Source organism: Erythranthe guttata, chromosome 6 (genome assembly GCF_056151865.1).
Source record: "Erythranthe guttata isolate IM_541 chromosome 6, IM_541, whole genome shotgun sequence".
Classification (NCBI taxonomy): Eukaryota; Viridiplantae; Streptophyta; class Magnoliopsida; order Lamiales; family Phrymaceae; genus Erythranthe; species Erythranthe guttata.
The window spans coordinates 3,083,068-3,102,251 of NC_142538.1; the positions used below are offsets into that span (position 1 = coordinate 3,083,068).

The following is a 19,184-nucleotide window of genomic DNA, read 5'->3' on the forward strand; positions in this document are numbered from 1 at the left end:
AATTTTTGCTGTGGAAATTAGTAAACCAATAAATTTCAAAATCTTGAATCCAAACAAATTGAAACATTTTCAATGGGAATAATAAATTATGTGAAAAAAATGGTGGCTGTTACTGTTCTAACCACATCCTACACTACAGCTCATGTTAGAACAAACCCTTAACACTAGCCAAAATCATACCCACATATATTTAGCTTTTTAAATAAAAAAAATAAAAATATATAAAAGAAAGAATCATAAATTGATTTTGTTTTTGTCAATCGGAAACAATGGAGATTGGACCACTAGAGATGCTGCCATGGCTGTCATCACACAGAGCCAACGCTCGCTCCAAATTAGCAACAATATCACTCATGGTAGGCCTATCTCTGCTCTCCAAATGCACACAATGCATCGCGGTGTACGCCACCAATTCCACCGCCTCTGCCTCCCTTACCTCCGGCAACCCCACCCTCCCGTCCAATATTCCGGCCACTTCTCCTGCCACTATCGCCGGCACAGCATAGTCCACCACACGAATCGGCTCACCCCCGTTTTCTCCATTCTTGAATATAGCTCTCCTCCCCGTCAAAAGCTCCAACAACACCACTCCAAGACCATACACGTCACTCTTTGCGGTCAACACGTTCAGCCCGTAATACTCCGGATCTATATACCCAACCGTACCTGCCGCCTTAGTTGGCCTGTAATCCCGATCGTTCTCCGGCGGGCCCATTAAAGACAGCCCGAAATCCGAAACTCTCGCTGTCCAATTTTCGTCTAGCAATATATTCGATGACTTAATATCTCGATGAATTATAGGTGGCACTGCGTAATTGTGCAAGTACTCAATGCCACGGGCGGCGTCCAACGATATCTTGATCCTCGTTTTCCAAGAATTTACGAAACTACTGCCCTTTTCGACATTGTTCTTGCTGTGCAAGTGATCGTATAGAGCTCCGTTTTTCATGTACTCATAAACCAACAGCCTTTCATCTCTTTCTTCACAATAGCCCACGAGCCTAACTAAGTGCTTGTGATGAAGACGAGATAAAAAAGCTAATTCGGAATCGAATGCAGTTTCTTTCTCTTGAAACTTTTTGGTTTTCGAGCAGGTTTCGCTTCTCTTGATGGCAACTTCTCGACCATCCGGAAGTTTCCCTTTGTAGACAACACCAAAACTCCCTGCTCCAATCTTGTTCTCTAAGGCGAAACCGTTTGTAGCTGCTACAAGATCCGTAAACAAGAACTCCTCTGCCTTGTCTGTGTTTTTCGAGGATGTCCCACTCCTCTGCCTCCTCATTAGTATAGACCCTTGTCGCCGAAGTGTCGATGATCGAGAAAGTGGGCTGCTGTTAGATTGCTGAGCACCATTAGAACCAGTAATCGTTGGCTGAACGGAATTATGAATCTTCTTCTTCCCGAAACAAACACCTGTCCACAAACAGTAAATTATCGTGCAAATTCCAGCGAATCCACCGACCGATCCGACAATGGCAAAAACCAGTAAACCCCTTGTGAGACCTTTAGAAGGCGGAGAAGGCGATGAGGGGGAAGGACCAAGTGATGGGATTGAAGTGGGAATGTCACAAGGCCTGCAAATATGACCATTCCCAGAACAGAGTGTTTGAGAGGAAGGATACACATTACACTCACACACAGTGTGAACACATGGACCTGGAAGAGTCTTCTGCAATGGAAGCTCAAAACCTGACGAATAGTACCGATTAGGAAAACCGGGACCCCAACAAATAACAGAGAAATTGGTTGTTGTCAAACCACAAGTGAAATTCAGGCCTGCGGAAATTGATTCGAAGGAAATATCGTCGGTCATGTTGGTTGAGAATTCGCCATTTCCGCCCCAACAAACCACTGTGCGGTTCAATCTTCTGATCGCGCAGGTGTGGTTGGCCCCAAGGGCAAGCCCTCTGTATTCATACGCGGTGTTTGATGGTACGTTCAGTTGACCGTTGTCGTTCTCCCCTTTACAGACGACGAATCCGGTGGTGTTGATTCCGCAGGCGAAGCTTCCGCCGCCGACCTGAATATTTGCCATCGAAGAGTTGGCGAAATCTGACTGTATCGAATTGGAAATAGCATTACCTCCCCAGCAGAAAACCTGATTGCTGATCTCACGGATTCCGCAGGAAAATTCTGATCCGGATGAAATTGATCGGAATTGGGAATTGGCGGTGGGGATTTGAGCGGAGGAGCCGTTGTTTTCTCGCCAGCAAATTGCATTGTCCGCCGTGGTTACGTTCCTCAACGCGCATATTTGAGTGTCGCCGACTGAGAGAGACGTCAGCGGAGCCGAAGCGTCGTTGTAAATTCGCTTAGGGTTTAAGGTCGTGTTCCAGCAGAGGAGGCTGAAGCCGCCGGAGCGAACGCCGCAGAGAGTATCGCGGCCGCCGGCGACGGCGTCGAAGGAGATGGTTGGAAGGATGGGCGGCAGCACCTGACCGTCCCGCCAGCATTGAATCTGCTGGATGGGGTTCTGCGCAGCTATGGTGCAGACGGTGGTTGAGGAGCCATAGACTACGGCGAGGGTGGCGGCGGAGCCGCCGAGTGCATGGACGGACGGAGGAAGAAGGCAAACGGCGACGGAGATTAAAAAGGTAGTGGCGATAACTGCCGGAAAGTGTGTCGTCGTCGTCATCTAGGAGGCGGTGGGGGTTTGTATGTGTGGAAGTGGTGACCCCTCATCTGTAGAGAGAGAAAGTGGAGGTAATCTAGTGAGAGAAGTGGAAGAGGCATAGAAGAAGCGTAGATAGCTCCTTATTCGTTACGAAATAAGAGCTGCCTCCTTTTTTTTTTTCATAAGTTTGTTATGGAAATTTCTTTTTAATTAAAATTGCTACTGTATAATTACAAGTTTCACGTGTCTGACGTCACTAATATCGTAATTTAATTAATTTTGGTCTCTTATTTCCATTTTTCCATGATGAAAGTAGTGAATTTGCAGAATATTTGAGGTATTTCCAAATTCATAAAATTAAGGGTAAATTACAAACACCCCCTGAGGTATGGTCAAATTACAAAACCCCCCTCTTGTTTGGATAATTACATCTACCCCCCTCAACTATGATTTTTTCTTAGACCTCCACCTTTATGGTGCCAAATTCAACATATTCATCTAGATTCCGTGAAATGTTCTCTAGTTTGTACTCTTTTTGTGTAAAAAATACAGTTTTCGATGCACTACAAACTGATATATACAAGCTAAAAATCACATATTATGGTCATCTTGCTTCATTATGTAGAGTTTGAATGGGATAAAACGGGTACAAAAGTGATAATATTCCATATAATCTCAAAGATTCCACTAAATTTGATGAGTTGAGGGGGTGGTTATAATTATCCAAACAAGAGGGGTGTTTTTGTAATTTGACCATACCTCAGGGGGGTGTTTGTAGTTTACCCTAAAATTAAATATTCAGAGTAATGTTTCACTAATTCTTTTTTTCACTATTGAAAAGAAGGCTCTATTTAAAAAGAAAATGTAATGTACTAATGTAACGCAAGAGTAATAATTTGATGCCATTTGTATCAGATGTCAGAAATATTTATAATTGCAGCTAGGTTATAAAAATAGAATCAGAACGGCGGTTGGACCGATTCAATAACATGATTTTTTGTAGGAAAATATATAAATTTAGATATTTAATTTTTGTATTAATTTAATTTGAAGATGAGAAGATGTGTATAATTCAGTAGGTAAATCCAGGAACTTTCTTTAGGAATATCAAAAAGCGTCAATCGCCCAATCCAAATGGGTCAAAAGCGTGTTTTTGTGAGAGAGACAACTGAAAAAGACCTTTTTCATTGTGGGGTTTAAATTTCCAAGGAAGATTCCTAGAAATATGAAGCTTACTTACTTCGAGTTTTGATCATTTGACAGCAAAAAAGATGATCATTTGCAGTACACATTTCGGATGTTTCTTATCTTAAACTAAGTCTAATTATTTAATTAAAATTTCTTACCTAATAAAAAAAAAAAAAAAAAAAGAGAAATAGTAGAGCAAATTTGCTTTGATGTGAAATGGTGAAGGAAAATATTCGTGTCGCGGCATTCGATACGAAATTTCGGAAGAAATAATTTGAGTTCCACCCGTTTTGTTATCTTTTAATATTAGAGTCAGTTGAACATTCATTAGAACAATTACCCAAAAAAATTCAAAAATGACGATTTGCATTAAAAAGGAATAATTAAATGTGATTAATACTCTATTAAATAGTATTAAAAATTAGATTAGTCAAAGAAGCCAGCTGCTGCCTGGGAAATGAGAAGAGATAATAGGGAACAAAGAAAAGCTGAGAGCAAAAGAAAGTGGAAACTCCATTTTTATTGGTTACACAGCTTTATGAACATGGGTTGCTCCTAAAATCAGTTCCACTTTTGTCCCTCCACTTCAAACAAAATCATCATTTCTAAATATTATTTATTTCATTTGGTCTATATGTATATGTATGTATTATGGCTTTACAGCAATAAAGTGATGCACACAATACAAGAAACATACACACATTAGTGTATATATATTTCTAAATTATCCAAAAACCGAAATCTAGAAGGCATTCTATACCGATAAATTATCAGAAATGTGACGAGGTATGTACAAAAATATTCCATTTCAAATGTCACAAAATCTATTATACAGACGGCGACTCAAACGAAAGCTTTGTAACAGCAAATAATTCATCGTATCAACAACAGTATGCATTACTACAGAGATACACATCCCGTAATGTTGGAAACTTAATTAAACACGAAACTTACTTTTCACAATTGTACAATTGTCTGATCGTGTAGGACAGAATTCCTCTGATCGCAAGACTTTTGAGATAATTTAGAACTTCATCAATGGCTGGCTGATTCAAATGCACCGGACAATGCTGTACAAAATTTCTGGGGCTCCAGCTTTAGAGACACTCGACTTGTGAAAAGAATAAATTACCTAGAGGGCGCTTATAATATATTATAAGACAGGCATCGACAGATGAATTTTATTTTGACAACTTTATCCTATGTTGTCCATCCACTAGCAGGAATCCCGTGTTTCTGAAACCACTCGGGCATGTGGAATCTTTCATAGAGAACGGGTCTTACATCCTTTTGCAGAGAAAGATGCTTGAGCAACGGAAGGATAACTTCCAAAAGCTGATAAAAAAAATGCAGATCACAAGTTAGAAAAAAATGAAGAGGCGAATATGTAATAAGAGGAAAAAGAACCACAGAATTTCTATCAAGTTAATCTGGTCACCTGCTCGTCGTGCGGTTGTCCTGGAGAAAAGGGTATGCATGGAATTCCATTTAATGGTTGCAATAAGAAACTAAATGGGTTATTGTCGACAATAACTATTCTGCAGAAATCTTTGGACAAGGAAGATAAATCCTTTACGTGTTCGCGATACTCCCTGTCATTTATGCAAACAAATGAGATGACCATAAAAATTATACGGGCAGAGTAGCTTTATAGATTTACATACATCTAAATTACCATATCTTAATACTCTCGGTCAACATTATCTGCAACAATTAACTACCTTTTATAGTTTCTAATGTTTCCATAAAGCAAGAATATAGAACAAAACTCACTCAGCAATAATGCAAAATTAGTAACGTCTTAAAAAATGTAATAAATCCGAAAACCTCAAAGATTCCATAAGGTAGACCAACACATGAACAGAAGACTTACGTGCTAGTGGTAGAAGGCCGATACAGTCTACGACTGAATCGATTTCCTCCATCTAGTTTATCAACAAGAGGTCTAGCATAGCCTGCAATACCATAAAAATACGTTGATTTCCTCCATACAAGTATAATATCTGATAACTTGCAGCTGAATATCAAGAAAAGTAAGGAACCATAAAGCAACAAAAACCTTCAAGTCCAGCTGTAAACAATACTAGATCAGCAAATTCACTAAGTTGGCTAAGAAATTCTTTCAGTCCGGGACGTTCAAAAACTGTCACGTAGTTGATCTTAGGTTTGCCTTCGAATTCCTTGAAATCCATTGAATAATAAATAGTGTCAACGCAATATCAAATATTCAGATCGACTTAAATTTTTCTGCTTAATGATTGATGTGTAACAGAATCAGTACTTACCTTGTCAGAAGAGATGCATTCTAGTTCAAACCATTTTATACCAGCTTCTGTGGCCTGACTGCGTAGCATTGCTGGCAAGCTTGACGTCTCATATGCGCATACCAGAGTTTCATCCAAATCAAGAACCACCTGCATACATTAAATATATATTAATGCTCAACACTTGGATTAAGAAAAAAAATTGAAGGAGAAACAAATCTTTGACAACTCAGTGCCATGGAATTACAATTTCAAAAGACATAGCCCGTCCAATTTTGACTTCTCATTTCACTTGTATCCGAGTCAATAGCTTAGCAACAATTACGTTAAAGTTGTGTCCTATCCACTCACAAGATCAAGGCCCTAAAGTTTGGTAAGGATCCTTTTCTTTGTATCTTGCATTGTGTAAAAATGAATTTGAATTGGCGTCCTCATAAAGTTTTTTGTGTTATATGTGCACACTTTCCTTCTCGTCTATTAATAAACATTTTTAACTTCCATTTAGATGTCAATGTGTATATCTATGAAGTCCTATTCCTATAAGAACTAAAATACATGCCAGACTTGTTGAATTTGCATCCTTAAATATTATATCATTCAAAAAGTAGTAAATACAATCCACTCATTGCTTTCAACCTCTGCCATTTGTTGCTAATTGCAAATACTAGCACTTGATTTTGAGAAACCATCTTAATACTAGCACTGGCAGTAGGGCAATTAACTTAAAGCCCGCTTTAATCCCACATCTTCCTGCTTAGATGCAGCTGAGTTATCAGGCTTGGCGTTTTTTAAATGGCATGGGAATCAGCAAAAACTAAAGTTCTAGTGAGTACAGTGATTGCAATTACAGAATACCATAACCCTCTTTTGCTCGAGTATTTTTAAAAGGTTTTTCGGTAATCTAGCCACACCAATACCCACCGGTCACCACAATCATCATAAAATCCCTTTCCATCGAACAAGGATGTAAAGATTTTGATTGGTTCCCCACTCAAGCCATAAATATAGTTAGAAAGCAGGACTGCATCATTTCTTCTTCATTATTCTATTGCCATAATTTGGGGGTGGATTGAGGTGATGAATTAAATATGGAAATATTTAATCAAATCCCTAATCTCAAATTTCTGAGGAAACCATCATACTTAACATAGTAGTTGAATCTCAGTAACTTCAATCACCCATATATCCTAGGTATTAACTGTATACCATATTGGTTGAACAATTTTAATCAACGGCTACAATTAACATAAGCACTCCATAAAGTCAACCATAATAATTGCAGCAACATTGATAATTTATCTCTTGTTAACCGATCAAATTGAGAAAATATCCGATTTTAATTTAGGGTTAATAGAAGGTTACCGTTAGCTTCTCGAAAGGTGGAGAATTAATCGTCCTCTCTCCACCGCCGGCGACTGGAACAGACGCGGGATTCGGTCCAGTCGGAGCCTCTTCGTGCTCCTCCGCGAAGTCCGACAGCTCAACAACAGCCAAAGGCTTAAACTGCGTCGGCGCGGAAGAGAGCAAACTGCCGTGACCTAAACCAACATAGGAGAAAATCTGACCAAACGACGGCGTACCGCGGAGGATCTGAGCGAAAATCTGGAAGAAGAAAGCCATCCAGTTCAGGAGCGTCCTCCAGACCTGTATCGTACGCGGCGCGTACATCTCAGCCGCCGCCAGCTCCGCCATCGTCAAATATGCGAATACTAATGATTACCGAACGAGATTCCTCCCGTGTAAATCGCGCCGGGCAATTACCTCGTCCTTATCTCAGACTCCGGCCGACGGCTGGTGTGGTGTTTAGTAGCAGTGAGAGTGTGTGTGGTGTGTGTTTTTCGACGGAGATGGAGTTGGGTCGAGATGGAGGCGATGGTTATGTCGATCAAGTCTGTCCAGGTACACACACAAGTGGAAAGGAAAAACTTAAAATAAAGGGCGAGAGTGTGTCTCACGCGTTAAAAAGCCTAGGAGTGCAATTATTATTTATTTATTTATTACGATTAATACAGTTGGGTTTTTAATTATTTATTTATTTATAGGTTTTTGGAATTTGTCCTTTTTTATTTCTTTAGCTTTTTTGTTCATTTTTATCTTTATTTAATATATCATTGATGATGCTAAAATATTTAGATCACTTGGGTAGTATAGAAAACGAACTGGGAGAGCAAAGCAGATCAGTAGCTTGACAACTTGATGATCCTGAGGTACCTGCGAAATGAACACACGTGAACTACGCCGGGGGTTGATCCGGCGGAAACCCCTCCGACGCTCAAGTCAGACGTGCTGATCATAGAAATAGTCCAGAGAATACGTATTGTAGTATTGCTCAGTTAATAGGACGTACCTTAATAAAATGAGTAAAACCTCTATTTATATGTCGTTTATTGGGTTGAGTTTGATTTGTTGGGCCCAAGCTTTACTTGAAGGTGTTTGGGCCTCGGTGATATTAGTCTTCGATATTGGGCTCGTAGCCCAATAGGTAAAGAAATTGTAGGCCCATTGGGTTGGCCCAATTAGGCATATCATTAAGCCCCCCACTCTCGAGTCGATGTGGGGGCCATGTTGTGATGGGTCTCAAATCGTGTCGAGAGTAAAAATTGTAGAAGTCGATCGTTGGCGTATGGACTAATGGTATGCGAGAACGCGTTGGAGCGTGTGTCGGAGGGGCGTGAATGCGCATTGGTGCATAGCGCGACCAAGTTGTCGCGATGTAAGTGACTTGAGTCGTCGGTGTTGTCCCACGACGATGCGGTAGCGCAGATCAAGTTATCTCCTCGTGGGAGTTGTCTCGTCGTGCGGTAATAGAGTTGATCGAGTTATCTCCTCGTGGGAGTTGTCTCTTGATGATGTTGTAGCACAGAGCTAGTATTCTCCTCGTGGGAGTTGTTATTTATTGACATTGTCAATGTTTTGACGCGTTGCTTGTATGTGTTTACATATAGCCTTCTGCGTGATGTACTTGAGGAGGGGATCAGGCTCTCAAGATTTTTATATGGGGATCGTGCCCTTTGTTAGACCTCGTGGGTCGTAAGTATGTTTGGACCGTGGCCACGTTTTAATGAAGGACCCATCGAAAACAAGTAGATAAATTTGAGTAATCAAGCTGGCCAGGCTATATAGATTCTCATAATATTTCTAAGTGTTTCTAGGGTCGTAATCGTGCTATCTTGAGCTTGCGATTATATATTGAATTTCGGGCGAGTTGTCTCCTCATGGGAGTTGTCTCGCAACGAAGTTGTAGAAGCATTGGATGACGCGCGACTGAGGAGCGTGCGTATCGAGGTCGCTCTGAGCGAGTTTTCTCCTCGTGTGAGTTGTTTCGCAGCGAGTCTTATTATCGAGTGAGGTGGTTGCACGTGGGAGTTGCCTTGCAACGGATTTGTAGTATCGAGCGAGTTGGCTCCTCGTGGGAGTTGCCTCGCTGCGGGTTGTGGTACCGAGCGAGTTGGCTCCTCGTGGGAGTTGTCTCGTTGCGGGTTGTGGTACCGAGCGAGTTGGCTCCTCGTGGGAGTTGTCTCGCTGCGGGTTGTGGTACCGAGCGAGTTGGCTCCTCGTGGGAGTTGTCTCGCTGCGGGTTTGTAGTAGCGAGGGAGTTGGCTCCTCGTGGGAGTTGCCTCGCAACGGGTGTGTAGGGCCAAACGAGTTTGCTCATCGTGGAAGTTGTCTCGCGGTGGGTTTGTCTCGCAAGCCCCCCACTCTCGATTTGATGTGGGAGCCTATTCGAACGTGGTACCGGATTGTGTCGAGAGTATATCGGTGTCGTGGTGTACCGATAACTGTTGGCGTGGTGGCGAAATATATATATTTTTTTTAATTTATTTATCCGTATGAGAGCGCGCCGAATTATCGAGGTGCGTTGGAGAGCTAGCGCAATTTGGTGAAGCGCGTTGAAATTTTCGTGCGATTTAATGAAGCGAGGTGAAATCGGTACGCGATTTGGTGGAGGGTGTTGAAATTTTCGCGATTTGATGAAGCGCGTAAAACCGAACACAATTTGATGAAGTTGAGCGCGTTGAAATTCGCGCTATTGAATGTATCGGAGTAGAGAAGCCGCGCGAATTGACTGGAGAAGGTATAGCTGACTTGATAGGGAAGGTTGATGTGATGTGTCTTGTGAGTGATGTGACTTGGAGGGGAGAGTGGGGAGTTGGGGGCCCGCGCGTGGGGGGAGAGGGTGTTGTGGCAGCACATTTTGACTCTTCTGTGCAGTCTTTTTGCTTATTTTCTTAATTTTTTTTTTTTTTTTTTTTTTTAATTGATTTTTCCTGGCAGCGCTCAAATTGATGGAGTGCGCGGCAACCGAGGGAGGCGCTGGCAGCCTTCCCTTTTTTTTTTTTTTTTTTTTTTTTTTTTTTTTTTTTTTTTTTTTTTTTTTTTGCTCTTCTCAGCGCGCGCGCGGACCGAGGCCGCACGATTGGCGCGGACCTCCACGCGCGCTGCTGTTTCCGCGCGTTCCCAACCTTTTTTTTTTTTTTTTTTTTTTTTTTTTTTGGAATAGCGGCGCGCGCGCCTCGAGAATTGGAGGGCGCGCGCGGCTGGCTTGGAGTGCACGCGCGTTTCTTCTTCTCTTCTTTCTTCTTCTCTTTTTTCTTTTATTTTTTCATCTTCTTCCTTTTTTCTTGTTTCTTTTTCCTTCATCTTCTTCTTTTTTCTTCTTCTTTCTTCTTCTCTTTTTTCATCTTCTTCTTTTTTCTTCTATTTTTTCATCTTCTTCTTTTTTCATTTTCTTTCTTCTTCTATTTTTTCATCTTCTTCTTTTTTCATTTTCTTTCTTCTTCTATTTTTTCATCTTTTTTTTTTTATGGTTGATGTTCACCCCTTGGGATGTTCTATTTTTTGAGTAGGGAGATTATACTCGTCTCTTGAGATGTGATGTGAACCCACTTGGGGTTGAAAGGTAAGGGTGATGCCCAACCTTGGGATGGGTTAACTACCCACTGTAGGATGAGGCGCTCGAGACCTATGGTCTGAGGTGGATGCACACGGTTGTGTCGTCAGTGACAACACGAGTTGAAGTTTTCGCTGTCGTATGCTGGAGGTCCTTATCGGTTATAAGAACCGTTAGAGGAGCAAGTAGAAGTTGATATTGTTGAAGTTTCAGCGATCATATCTGAAGGTCCTCTTCGGTTATCTGAATTGTTGAGGGGGGGCGGAAGTAGGCCCCCTGAGAGTCGATGACCCATGGCGAACAAAATATTTTGGGGGCACTATAAACCCCCAGGGAGTCGATAACCCTTGGCGAACGAAATATTTTGGGGGCAGATGTAAGTCCCCAGGGAGTCGATAACCCTTGGCGAGCGAGATATTTTGGGGGCAGATGTAAGTCCCCAGGGAGTCGATAACCCTTGGCGAGCGAGATATTTTGGGGGCAGAGGTAAGCCCCTATGGAGTCGATAACCCTTGGTGAACGAAATATTTTGGGGGCATTATAAACCCCCAGATTTTATGTTGACTTGAGCTAATAATTATGTGTTGAAAGAGCGATAACACCGAGAGTAAAGAAAATAACTAGCTTTATTCATTGATTGAAAAGGTGAAGCTTCGAGCCTACTTGAAGCGAAGGTAAATAACAAGTAGGGAGCGAATCGCTCGAAATAAATAAACTTGTACTAAGTAGATGATGTAAGTGTTTCGTTCAATTGATGTCGAGAGGTGAGGGGATGTATCATCCTTAAGGTATGATAGCCCCCCAGTTTAGGATGATGTGAACACGAACAATGTTATGGGCTCGATAGACTCCAAATGTCATTGACATCATTGGAAGTATAAGGAGATTATCAATGAGATGTTGACGATTGTCGTCGGCCATCTCGTCGCCGGGTGTTGAAGTAATCATCATCTCTTTTCCTCTTGGGAGGAGGGAGGGCCGAAGCCTCTTCGATGCGCACGTGTTTCTCAGCGCGACTTAGCAACTCTTCCAGAGTGGTTGGAGGTCTTCCTGCAATAGATTCCTTGAATCTACCTTCCTTTAAGTTTTGTTGAATGATTCCAGCGAGCATGCTTCCTCCCACGTTAGGAACTTTGTGAGATGCCTCTACAAATCGTTGAATGTAGTTGCGGAGGGTCTCGCCCTCTCTCTGAGTGATAGTGAAGAGGTACGCGGGAGTCTTTGCGTACTCTTTGTTGATAGCGAAATGGTGGGTGAAGCGATCTGTTAGTTGGGAGAGAGCTTCAATCGACCCAGTGGGCAAGGAGTTGAACCAGCTCAATGCACGTTCGGAGAGCGTTGTGCGAAACATCTTGCACATTGCCGCATCAGTTGGGCCATATAGATCTGCCATGGCGTAGAACTTTTCAAGGTGCTCATGTGGGTCACCAGTTCCATCGAACTGCGGTAGATTCGAGACCTTTACCCGTTGGGGTAGTATCTCATTGATTATTGCGACAGTGAAGGGATTGTGCTTTATTCGAGGTATTGTCCTTCCACCAATGGTATTACCTATGTGGGGAAGGTGATTTGAGCGAGATAGCTGACTGCTAATTTCAACCTCTCCACCATTGTGTGGAGGAGCTCGTTGGTGAGAGGTGTTGCCTCTTGAAGGTGAACGTGGGTCTCGTCGCTCAATTCGTGCATCTTGGCGATGAGTAGATTGTTGCATTCGGGACCGTGGGTCCGAAGTAGAGGATGAGACACTTATTTGGTTCTGGACTAGCGGTGGTGCCATAGGTGGCTCCACATGTGGAGCAGGTGCTGGTATCGCGTTGGGAGCATTTGCTCCCATCGTGGCGATATATTGGGTCACGGCCTCTATGGCAGCGCGAGTTGAAGCTTCTGCTATCATGCGTTGAAGCGCATCCTCGGTTATTTGAACCATTCGAGGAGCAGGGAGTGGTGGGTCGGCGAGTGGTTGGTCCCGAGGGGGGATCACCTGAACCTCGCGAGACGGATCCATGGGATGTGGAGGATGTGGTAAGCCAGAGCCTCCACGAGGTGGGAGGTCGTTAGCTGTGTCATTTTCTCTCCGAGCAGACGCCTCAGGAGGATCTTGTTGACTACGTGATCTGGTTTGCATCGTTCCCACAGACGGCGCCAAAATGATGATGCTAAAATATTTAGATCACTTGGGTAGTATAGAAAACGAACTGGGAGAGCAAAGCAGATCAGTAGCTTGACAACTTGATGATCCTGAGGTACCTGCGAAATGAACACACGTGAACTACGCCGGGGGTTGATCCGGCGGAAACCCCTCCGACGCTCAAGTCAGACGTGCTGATCATAGAAATAGTCCAGAGAATACGTATTGTAGTATTGCTCAGTTAATAGGACGTACCTTAATAAAATGAGTAAAACCTCTATTTATATGTCGTTTATTGGGTTGAGTTTGATTTGTTGGGCCCAAGCTTTACTTGAAGGTGTTTGGGCCTCGGTGATATTAGTCTTCGATATTGGGCTCGTAGCCCAATAGGTAAAGAAATTGTAGGCCCATTGGGTTGGCCCAATTAGGCATATCAATCATGATTCGATTTTCAAATAAAAGTTGATAATATTATTCATTTATGTTAAGCTAATAATCTCTTGTTGAAGTGGTTAATAAGTTATCAAATATTCTTAATATATTCATTTATTCATTAAAAAATAAAAAATAAATTATGATACACAGCCATGAGAGATAATCCCATCAGACGCGCCTAGGAAAAGAATGGAATGAAGAACAGCAAAAAGTTATTAAAAAGTGGATTCTGCCAATCAGAAGAGACAATTTTTCCTAGTTTGGCAACTTTGTATATCCCTATTATTACATTATTAATTTATTTATTATTAAAAAATTAATATATTATCATCATTACATAGTCCCAAGTATATGCTCTATCCCCATTTGTTCTTACCCACACTGTCTCATCAGGACTAATAATTAATATTATTTTTTATTTGCTTTAGAAAATTAGAGTATTGTTAATTTCTAATTTAGATTTTGATAAATGCAAAAAATAAATAAATTAATAAATAATGTAGAATAATATAAGTCAAGTCTGCATCAATGAGAAGACTTCCATATTTTGGACTTGATTGTGACGATTTTGAATTTCACAATTGACTATAGTAGCATTATTATTTCTGGTTCTGGATTTCAAAAGCTAACCTCCAAACTAGTCATTTATTTTAGCTTTTATTAGGTACAACTAATCAGTGTGACTGGATTCCGAAATTGAATTACACGGTACTCGATTTAAAATCGATCGTTATTCGGTTACTACTCACTTAGTTTAACACAAACACCCGATATTCGAAAACACGTAAAATTGTTTCATGTGGTTTGAGGATGTTTCATCTCGAATATCAATAAGATCAATGTTATGTACATATACGATAAGATTTAAGCAAATATAATTCGACTTATATATCGTATGTATGAGAAAGCCAAGGGTGATCCAACGCCACTCTTGCACTAGGCCGTTTCTTCGGATCAATTTGAAGTAAGTATTTCAAAAAATCAGCGAACAAATAATCCGTTATTTGCAGATGGTCCTCCAATGATGACTCGTCGGGGATAATATACTCCAGTCGATTTGTGTCCTAATACATATTTACGCACACAACAAAAAATTATGAATAAATAATTATATCGACATTTGTTTATTTTTTTCGAGTAAATTGAATCATACCTCATTAATTTGATACATGTCATATTCTTTCGTAAAATACTTGTGCGTATCGAGGCCATTGTCTAACATATCCACGTCAATCGGACCAATCATTCCTACCATTCGTGCAAGAAGCATTGCAACTCCTTCGTTCGGAAAAAGCACCTGCGCCATTCATATATATTTATCGCAAATTATCCGAAAATAAATGGCCAACAAAATAGCCGTAGAAATATAATAAATAAGACCAAATATTATACCTCTCCAGAATATAACTCGGCCAAAATGCACCCGACTGACCATAAGTCGATTTTCTGGTCATAAGGTAGACCTAACATAACCTCAGGCGCTCTATAAGAACGAGATTGTATGTACATAGACAAATTATCTGTCTGAAAACAACTGCTACCAAGATCAATAACCTTTATTTCGCATTTTCCATAACTTTTTATCAGAATATTTTCCGGCTTTAAGTCACAGTGTACAATTCCCAATTCGTGCAGGTACAATAACGCCTCGAGGCACTGCCGAGTTATCGCCTGCAACGTATGGTTACTTTAAATATTATTTTTATTTTTTTTTGAAATTTGGAGATTAAATTATTTTTCGTATACCTGCAGCCTGTGCATTGTAAAATACGGCTCGGCGCCAGATTCCTGGTTGTATTTCTGGAATTCGTACAAGTTTGCTCGAAGAAGCTCGGTTACTATAAATAGATGCTCCTGCGATAACAAAAATATATATATGCGAAAATAATGCGATAACAAAAATTGAATTTAAATAATTATTGATGTATTATATACCTTATGATAGAAATAATCGTGGAGACGTAAAATGTGGTGTTCATCTGCAGGATCGTGCTTGTTGACGAACTTCAACAGTTTGATTTCGTCTAAGCATTGATCGAGAAAATCTTTGTTATTCTTGATTATCTTTAAACAAATATCGATTCCTAAATAAAGATCGTGTGCCCGTACGACTCTGCTGAAGGCAGCAGAGCCGAGGAATTCAGTGACAAAATATCGACCCGCTATAACAGTATTCAAGACAATCGGAAGCTCCTTATTCTCCTCGAATCCTGTCCTGTGAAAGGCATGAGCAATTAATTAGTTGCAATGTTTTCCGATGCGAAATCGGAATTTAGATTTCACAATGTGAGTAACTAAAAAACCTGTTTTTTCTATGTATGATTCTTAGGTTGAATATTTCGTAGTTGTCTTCTTTATCTTCGAAGATAGCACGACCTTCTTCTTCATCTTCGGTCTCGTGTGGTTCTTCACACTTTGTATCACTTTTTTCGAGTCGAAATTTCTCGGGAGATAATTCCCCTGTTTGCGTAGTAGTCGTTATAAACTTATCTTCGCTCGTGTCGATATCAAAATCATAGTCTTCATCTTTCTGCTTATACCAAAATAAGTCGTTCTGCATATCGAAATCGGGGTAATCACGAGCCGTACCGAACTGATCAGATAGCCTATCGGACGAAGCTTGAGAAGCCGTTCGCGCGACACGAAACCCGTACGGATTTATAAAATCTGCTATTGAATTAGATTATCACTTGCAAAATCAGATACGAGAAAATTGAAAATCATGACAAAAATATTTATTTATAAAAAAAAGAGGGGAAAATCAAAATAGCACTATACCAGAAGGTGATAATTCAGTAGTGGAAGAACCCAAACTCACGAACTCATCGTCGGAGGATCCAATTGAGCTCTCGCCGCCATGAAAACTGAACTCCTGCGGCGGCGGCGGCGGCTTCCCGGTGGCCGGAATTCTGAGCGGCGGCACCGTGGGAAAGAATAAATTGTCAAAATCGGAAGAGCCAATTCGAGATTTATCAATGATGTCCTCCATGAGAGCTGATTCACACTCCGATAAGCCATTCTTCCTCAGGAATTCCAACACCGCCTCGAATTCAACCTCCGCCATGAGAAAGCACAGAGAAGAACAGTTGAATAAATTCAGGAGAGGAGACAAAACAAAGAGAGATATAAGTGAAGTAGTGATGGCGGTGGTTTCATGGGATTTGGGTGGGCCGCCGCTGATGATGGGCATTGATGATAATCATCAGCGGTTGGGTTTTGCATGTCTGTTGGCTTTCTCTCTCTAGAAAAGGTGCTTGTGTGTGAGAGAGAGAGAGAGAGAGAGTAACGGAGGTGTGACTTTCTTCTGTTTAATTCTCTCCTCTCACTTTCTGCATGCTGTAAGAATTAACAGAAGCCAAACGGGGAAAGAGATCTCTTTCTTTTGGAGTTAAATTGAAGCGGAATCCGATTTTGAAGTCTGATTTCTGATTTCTGATTTCTGATTTCAATTTTCAAATTAGCGCCTTCTCTCTCTCTCTCTATCTCTTCCCCCTTTTCCCTTTTCTGCTTTAATAAAATAAATTGAGATAATTAATTAAATAATTTGACTTTATTTCATATTTAATTGTTCAATAATGTTTTGGGCCGTATAATAGCTATTAAAAATAATTTTTATTTTGGTTTACCGAGTAATTGTATATTGAACACCCACTATCTCAATTGTGCAATTGAATTATGGTAGAATTAATTATAGACCTTCCTTTGACTAATTCTATCTTAGAAGATGCCATTTAACTAGAAAGAATCTGTATTATTATTATTATTATTATTATTATTATTATTATTATTATTATTATTATTATTATTATTATTATTATTATTATTATTTCTAAACTTCAAAAACAAAATGAAAAATAGTTATATTTGGAGCTAAAAGTGGTTCCTTATTTTAGTTTATTAATTAACAGTGTTTTTCTATTAAATGGAAACATTGAGTTATGATTTTCAACTTTTGTTTATTGTTTTAATTTTTTAACCTGACAATAGGAAAAAAAAAAAAAATTGACTATATCATTGTACCATTTGCCTGGTTGGTGTGGATTAAATGTAGTCATAAAGTCGACAATTTGTGATGATTAGTTTACTTACTTTGAAGTTAATAATGCTAATGACATGCAATCATGTTCTTCATTAAATAATTGGAAATTACTAGTAAATACTATTATTATGTTATTGGAAACCTGAATAATGATAATAATAATTTGGTGAGAGGTGTATGAATAATGTTAGAAGCAATATGATTGGATTATTGGTACAATATGTTTTTTTCACGGGGCATGCATTATTTATTTATTTATTTATTTATTTATTTATTTATTTATTATTATTATTATTATTATTATTATTATTATTATTATTATTATTATTATTATTATTATTATTATTATTATTTATTACCCCTAAAAAATAATAATTTCGGTTCAAACATATTTATTTCTCATGGCATCAAACCATCTTTTTGAACTTTATAGCGCTGCTTTTATTCATGTGATAATGGGCAAAGAATAAAGTATATGGGATCATAAATATTGTGCAGCATAAAGTTCTTTTGTGATTTGAGGCTTCAAATTCAAAACATTTTCGCATCAATTTTTTAGGGAAAAATGTTAATAGCCAGCTGCAATATATCATATACTTAAATATTACAATACAAATTTAAAAGGAAATTATGATCAAGGAGGAGTTGCGAAGGAAAAATTCAAATATTTTGTTAAATATTAATCGAAATGAAAAGGCAGCGTCAATCAGTAATATTGATGGAACAAAATGTGTACCCACTAGACTTTTCTTCGAACCATACTCACCCGATAGTCAGAAAAGCTCACCTATCGTGGGATTTTGGGCCGGCGCAGATGTAGGGTTTGGTACGTGTTTAGCAAACCTTGTCAGTGGGTCATTTAGGGTATGTTTGGAAGCATTTTTATTTTGTTTTCATTGATTCCCCAAAATAAAATTGTATTTATTAAATTTTTCAAATCATTTTCTCAAAACAATTTCAAAAGTTTTTATCTCCTTCAGACATGATGTGACTGCTACAGTAAAATGATTTGACAGCTACAGTAAAATATATCTTCACTAAAAAAACAGATAAACATCACTAGGGGTGGTAAACGAGCCGAGCCGGCTCGCGAACTCGACGACCCGGCTCGAAAAAAGCTCGAACTCGAGCTCGGAATTTTCGAGCTCGAGCTCGAGCTCACGAGCTCGAGCTTCGGACGAGCTCGAGCTTGAGCCCAAAAGTAGTTGTTCGACAGCTCGCGAGCCGGCTCGCGAGCTGCCTTCTATTTTTTTTTTTTTTTTCTTTTTTCTTTTTACATATATATATATATATATATATATATATATATATATATATATATATATATATATATATATATATATATATATATATATATATATATATATATATATATATATATTATTCTTATTCTTATTATTATTATTATTCTTATTATTATTATTATTATTAACTAAATAGTAAATAGTCTATAATAATAAATATATCTAGTATTTAAATAGAAACAAATCTATATTACTTAAATAATTCATAATTATATAAAATATTATAATAATAATAATAATAATAATAGAAAATATATATATATAACTAGAGTTCATTATTTATTTTATAATTTTTTTTTATTTTCCTATGAATAATTTCTA

The 19,184-nt window shown here is 39.3% G+C and overlaps 4 protein-coding genes across 5 annotated transcripts; all 4 read right to left on the bottom strand.

The window, feature by feature from the left end:
* Positions 1-2: 2 nt before the first annotated feature.
* LOC105977620 (putative serine/threonine-protein kinase-like protein CCR3) lies at positions 3-3,188 on the bottom strand. The gene is made up of 2 exons (XM_013002946.2): positions 3,084-3,188; positions 3-2,900 (listed from the first exon to the last, which is right to left on the bottom strand). Exon 2 carries the CDS (start codon positions 2,633-2,635, stop codon positions 257-259), a length of 2,379 nt encoding a protein of 792 aa, XP_012858400.2. The 5' UTR covers positions 2,636-2,900; positions 3,084-3,188; the 3' UTR covers positions 3-256.
* Positions 3,189-4,591: 1,403 nt separating this feature from the next.
* LOC105977861 (Haloacid dehalogenase-like hydrolase (HAD) superfamily protein) lies at positions 4,592-8,067 on the bottom strand. Its single transcript, XM_013003248.2, has 6 exons — positions 7,429-8,067; positions 6,088-6,216; positions 5,862-5,982; positions 5,676-5,757; positions 5,241-5,394; positions 4,592-5,137 (listed from the first exon to the last, which is right to left on the bottom strand). The coding sequence occupies exons 1-6, from the start codon at positions 7,756-7,758 to the stop codon at positions 5,003-5,005; spliced, it is 951 nt and encodes a 316-aa protein (XP_012858702.1). The 5' UTR covers positions 7,759-8,067; the 3' UTR covers positions 4,592-5,002.
* A 3,779-nt stretch (positions 8,068-11,846) lies between these two features.
* Positions 11,847-12,350, bottom strand: LOC105974009 (uncharacterized). Its single transcript, XM_012999053.2, has one exon. It carries the CDS (start codon positions 12,348-12,350, stop codon positions 11,847-11,849), a length of 504 nt encoding a protein of 167 aa, XP_012854507.2.
* A 1,943-nt stretch (positions 12,351-14,293) lies between these two features.
* On the bottom strand, positions 14,294-17,072 carry LOC105977895 (uncharacterized). 2 transcript variants are annotated; one of them, XM_013003289.2, is made up of 7 exons: positions 16,299-17,072; positions 15,824-16,187; positions 15,456-15,735; positions 15,267-15,374; positions 14,913-15,191; positions 14,674-14,817; positions 14,294-14,584 (listed from the first exon to the last, which is right to left on the bottom strand). In XM_013003289.2, exons 1-7 carry the CDS (start codon positions 16,708-16,710, stop codon positions 14,405-14,407), a joined length of 1,767 nt encoding a protein of 588 aa, XP_012858743.1. In that variant the 5' UTR covers positions 16,711-17,072; the 3' UTR covers positions 14,294-14,404. The 2 variants fall into 2 exon arrangements, with proteins under 2 accessions (XP_012858743.1, XP_012858740.1); XM_013003286.2 differs by having other exon boundaries at positions 15,824-16,190; positions 16,299-17,039.
* Between the last annotated feature and the right edge of the window lie 2,112 nt (positions 17,073-19,184).

Bases quoted from the DNA above. Each gene is read 5' to 3' on its own strand.
- LOC105977895 (XM_013003286.2), bottom strand. From the start codon at position 16,710: ATGCCCATCATCAGCGGCGGCCCACCCAAATCCCATGAAACCACCGCC. The intron at 16,191-16,298 runs GTATAGTGCTAT...CTAATTCAATAG, and splicing joins TACTGAATTATCACCTTCTG to CAGATTTTATAAATCCGTAC. The intron at 15,192-15,266 runs GTATACGAAAAA...CATACGTTGCAG, and splicing joins TTACAATGCACAGGCTGCAG to GCGATAACTCGGCAGTGCCT.
- LOC105977620 (XM_013002946.2), bottom strand. From the start codon at position 2,635: ATGACGACGACGACACACTTTCCGGCAGTTATCGCCACTACCTTTTTA.
- LOC105977861 (XM_013003248.2), bottom strand. From the start codon at position 7,758: ATGGCGGAGCTGGCGGCGGCTGAGATGTACGCGCCGCGTACGATACAG. The intron at 5,395-5,675 runs GTAAGTCTTCTG...CATAAATGACAG, and splicing joins CGGCCTTCTACCACTAGCAC to GGAGTATCGCGAACACGTAA. The intron at 5,138-5,240 runs GTGACCAGATTA...TTTTTTTATCAG, and splicing joins GACAACCGCACGACGAGCAG to CTTTTGGAAGTTATCCTTCC.
- LOC105974009 (XM_012999053.2), bottom strand. From the start codon at position 12,350: ATGGCAGATCTATATGGCCCAACTGATGCGGCAATGTGCAAGATGTTT.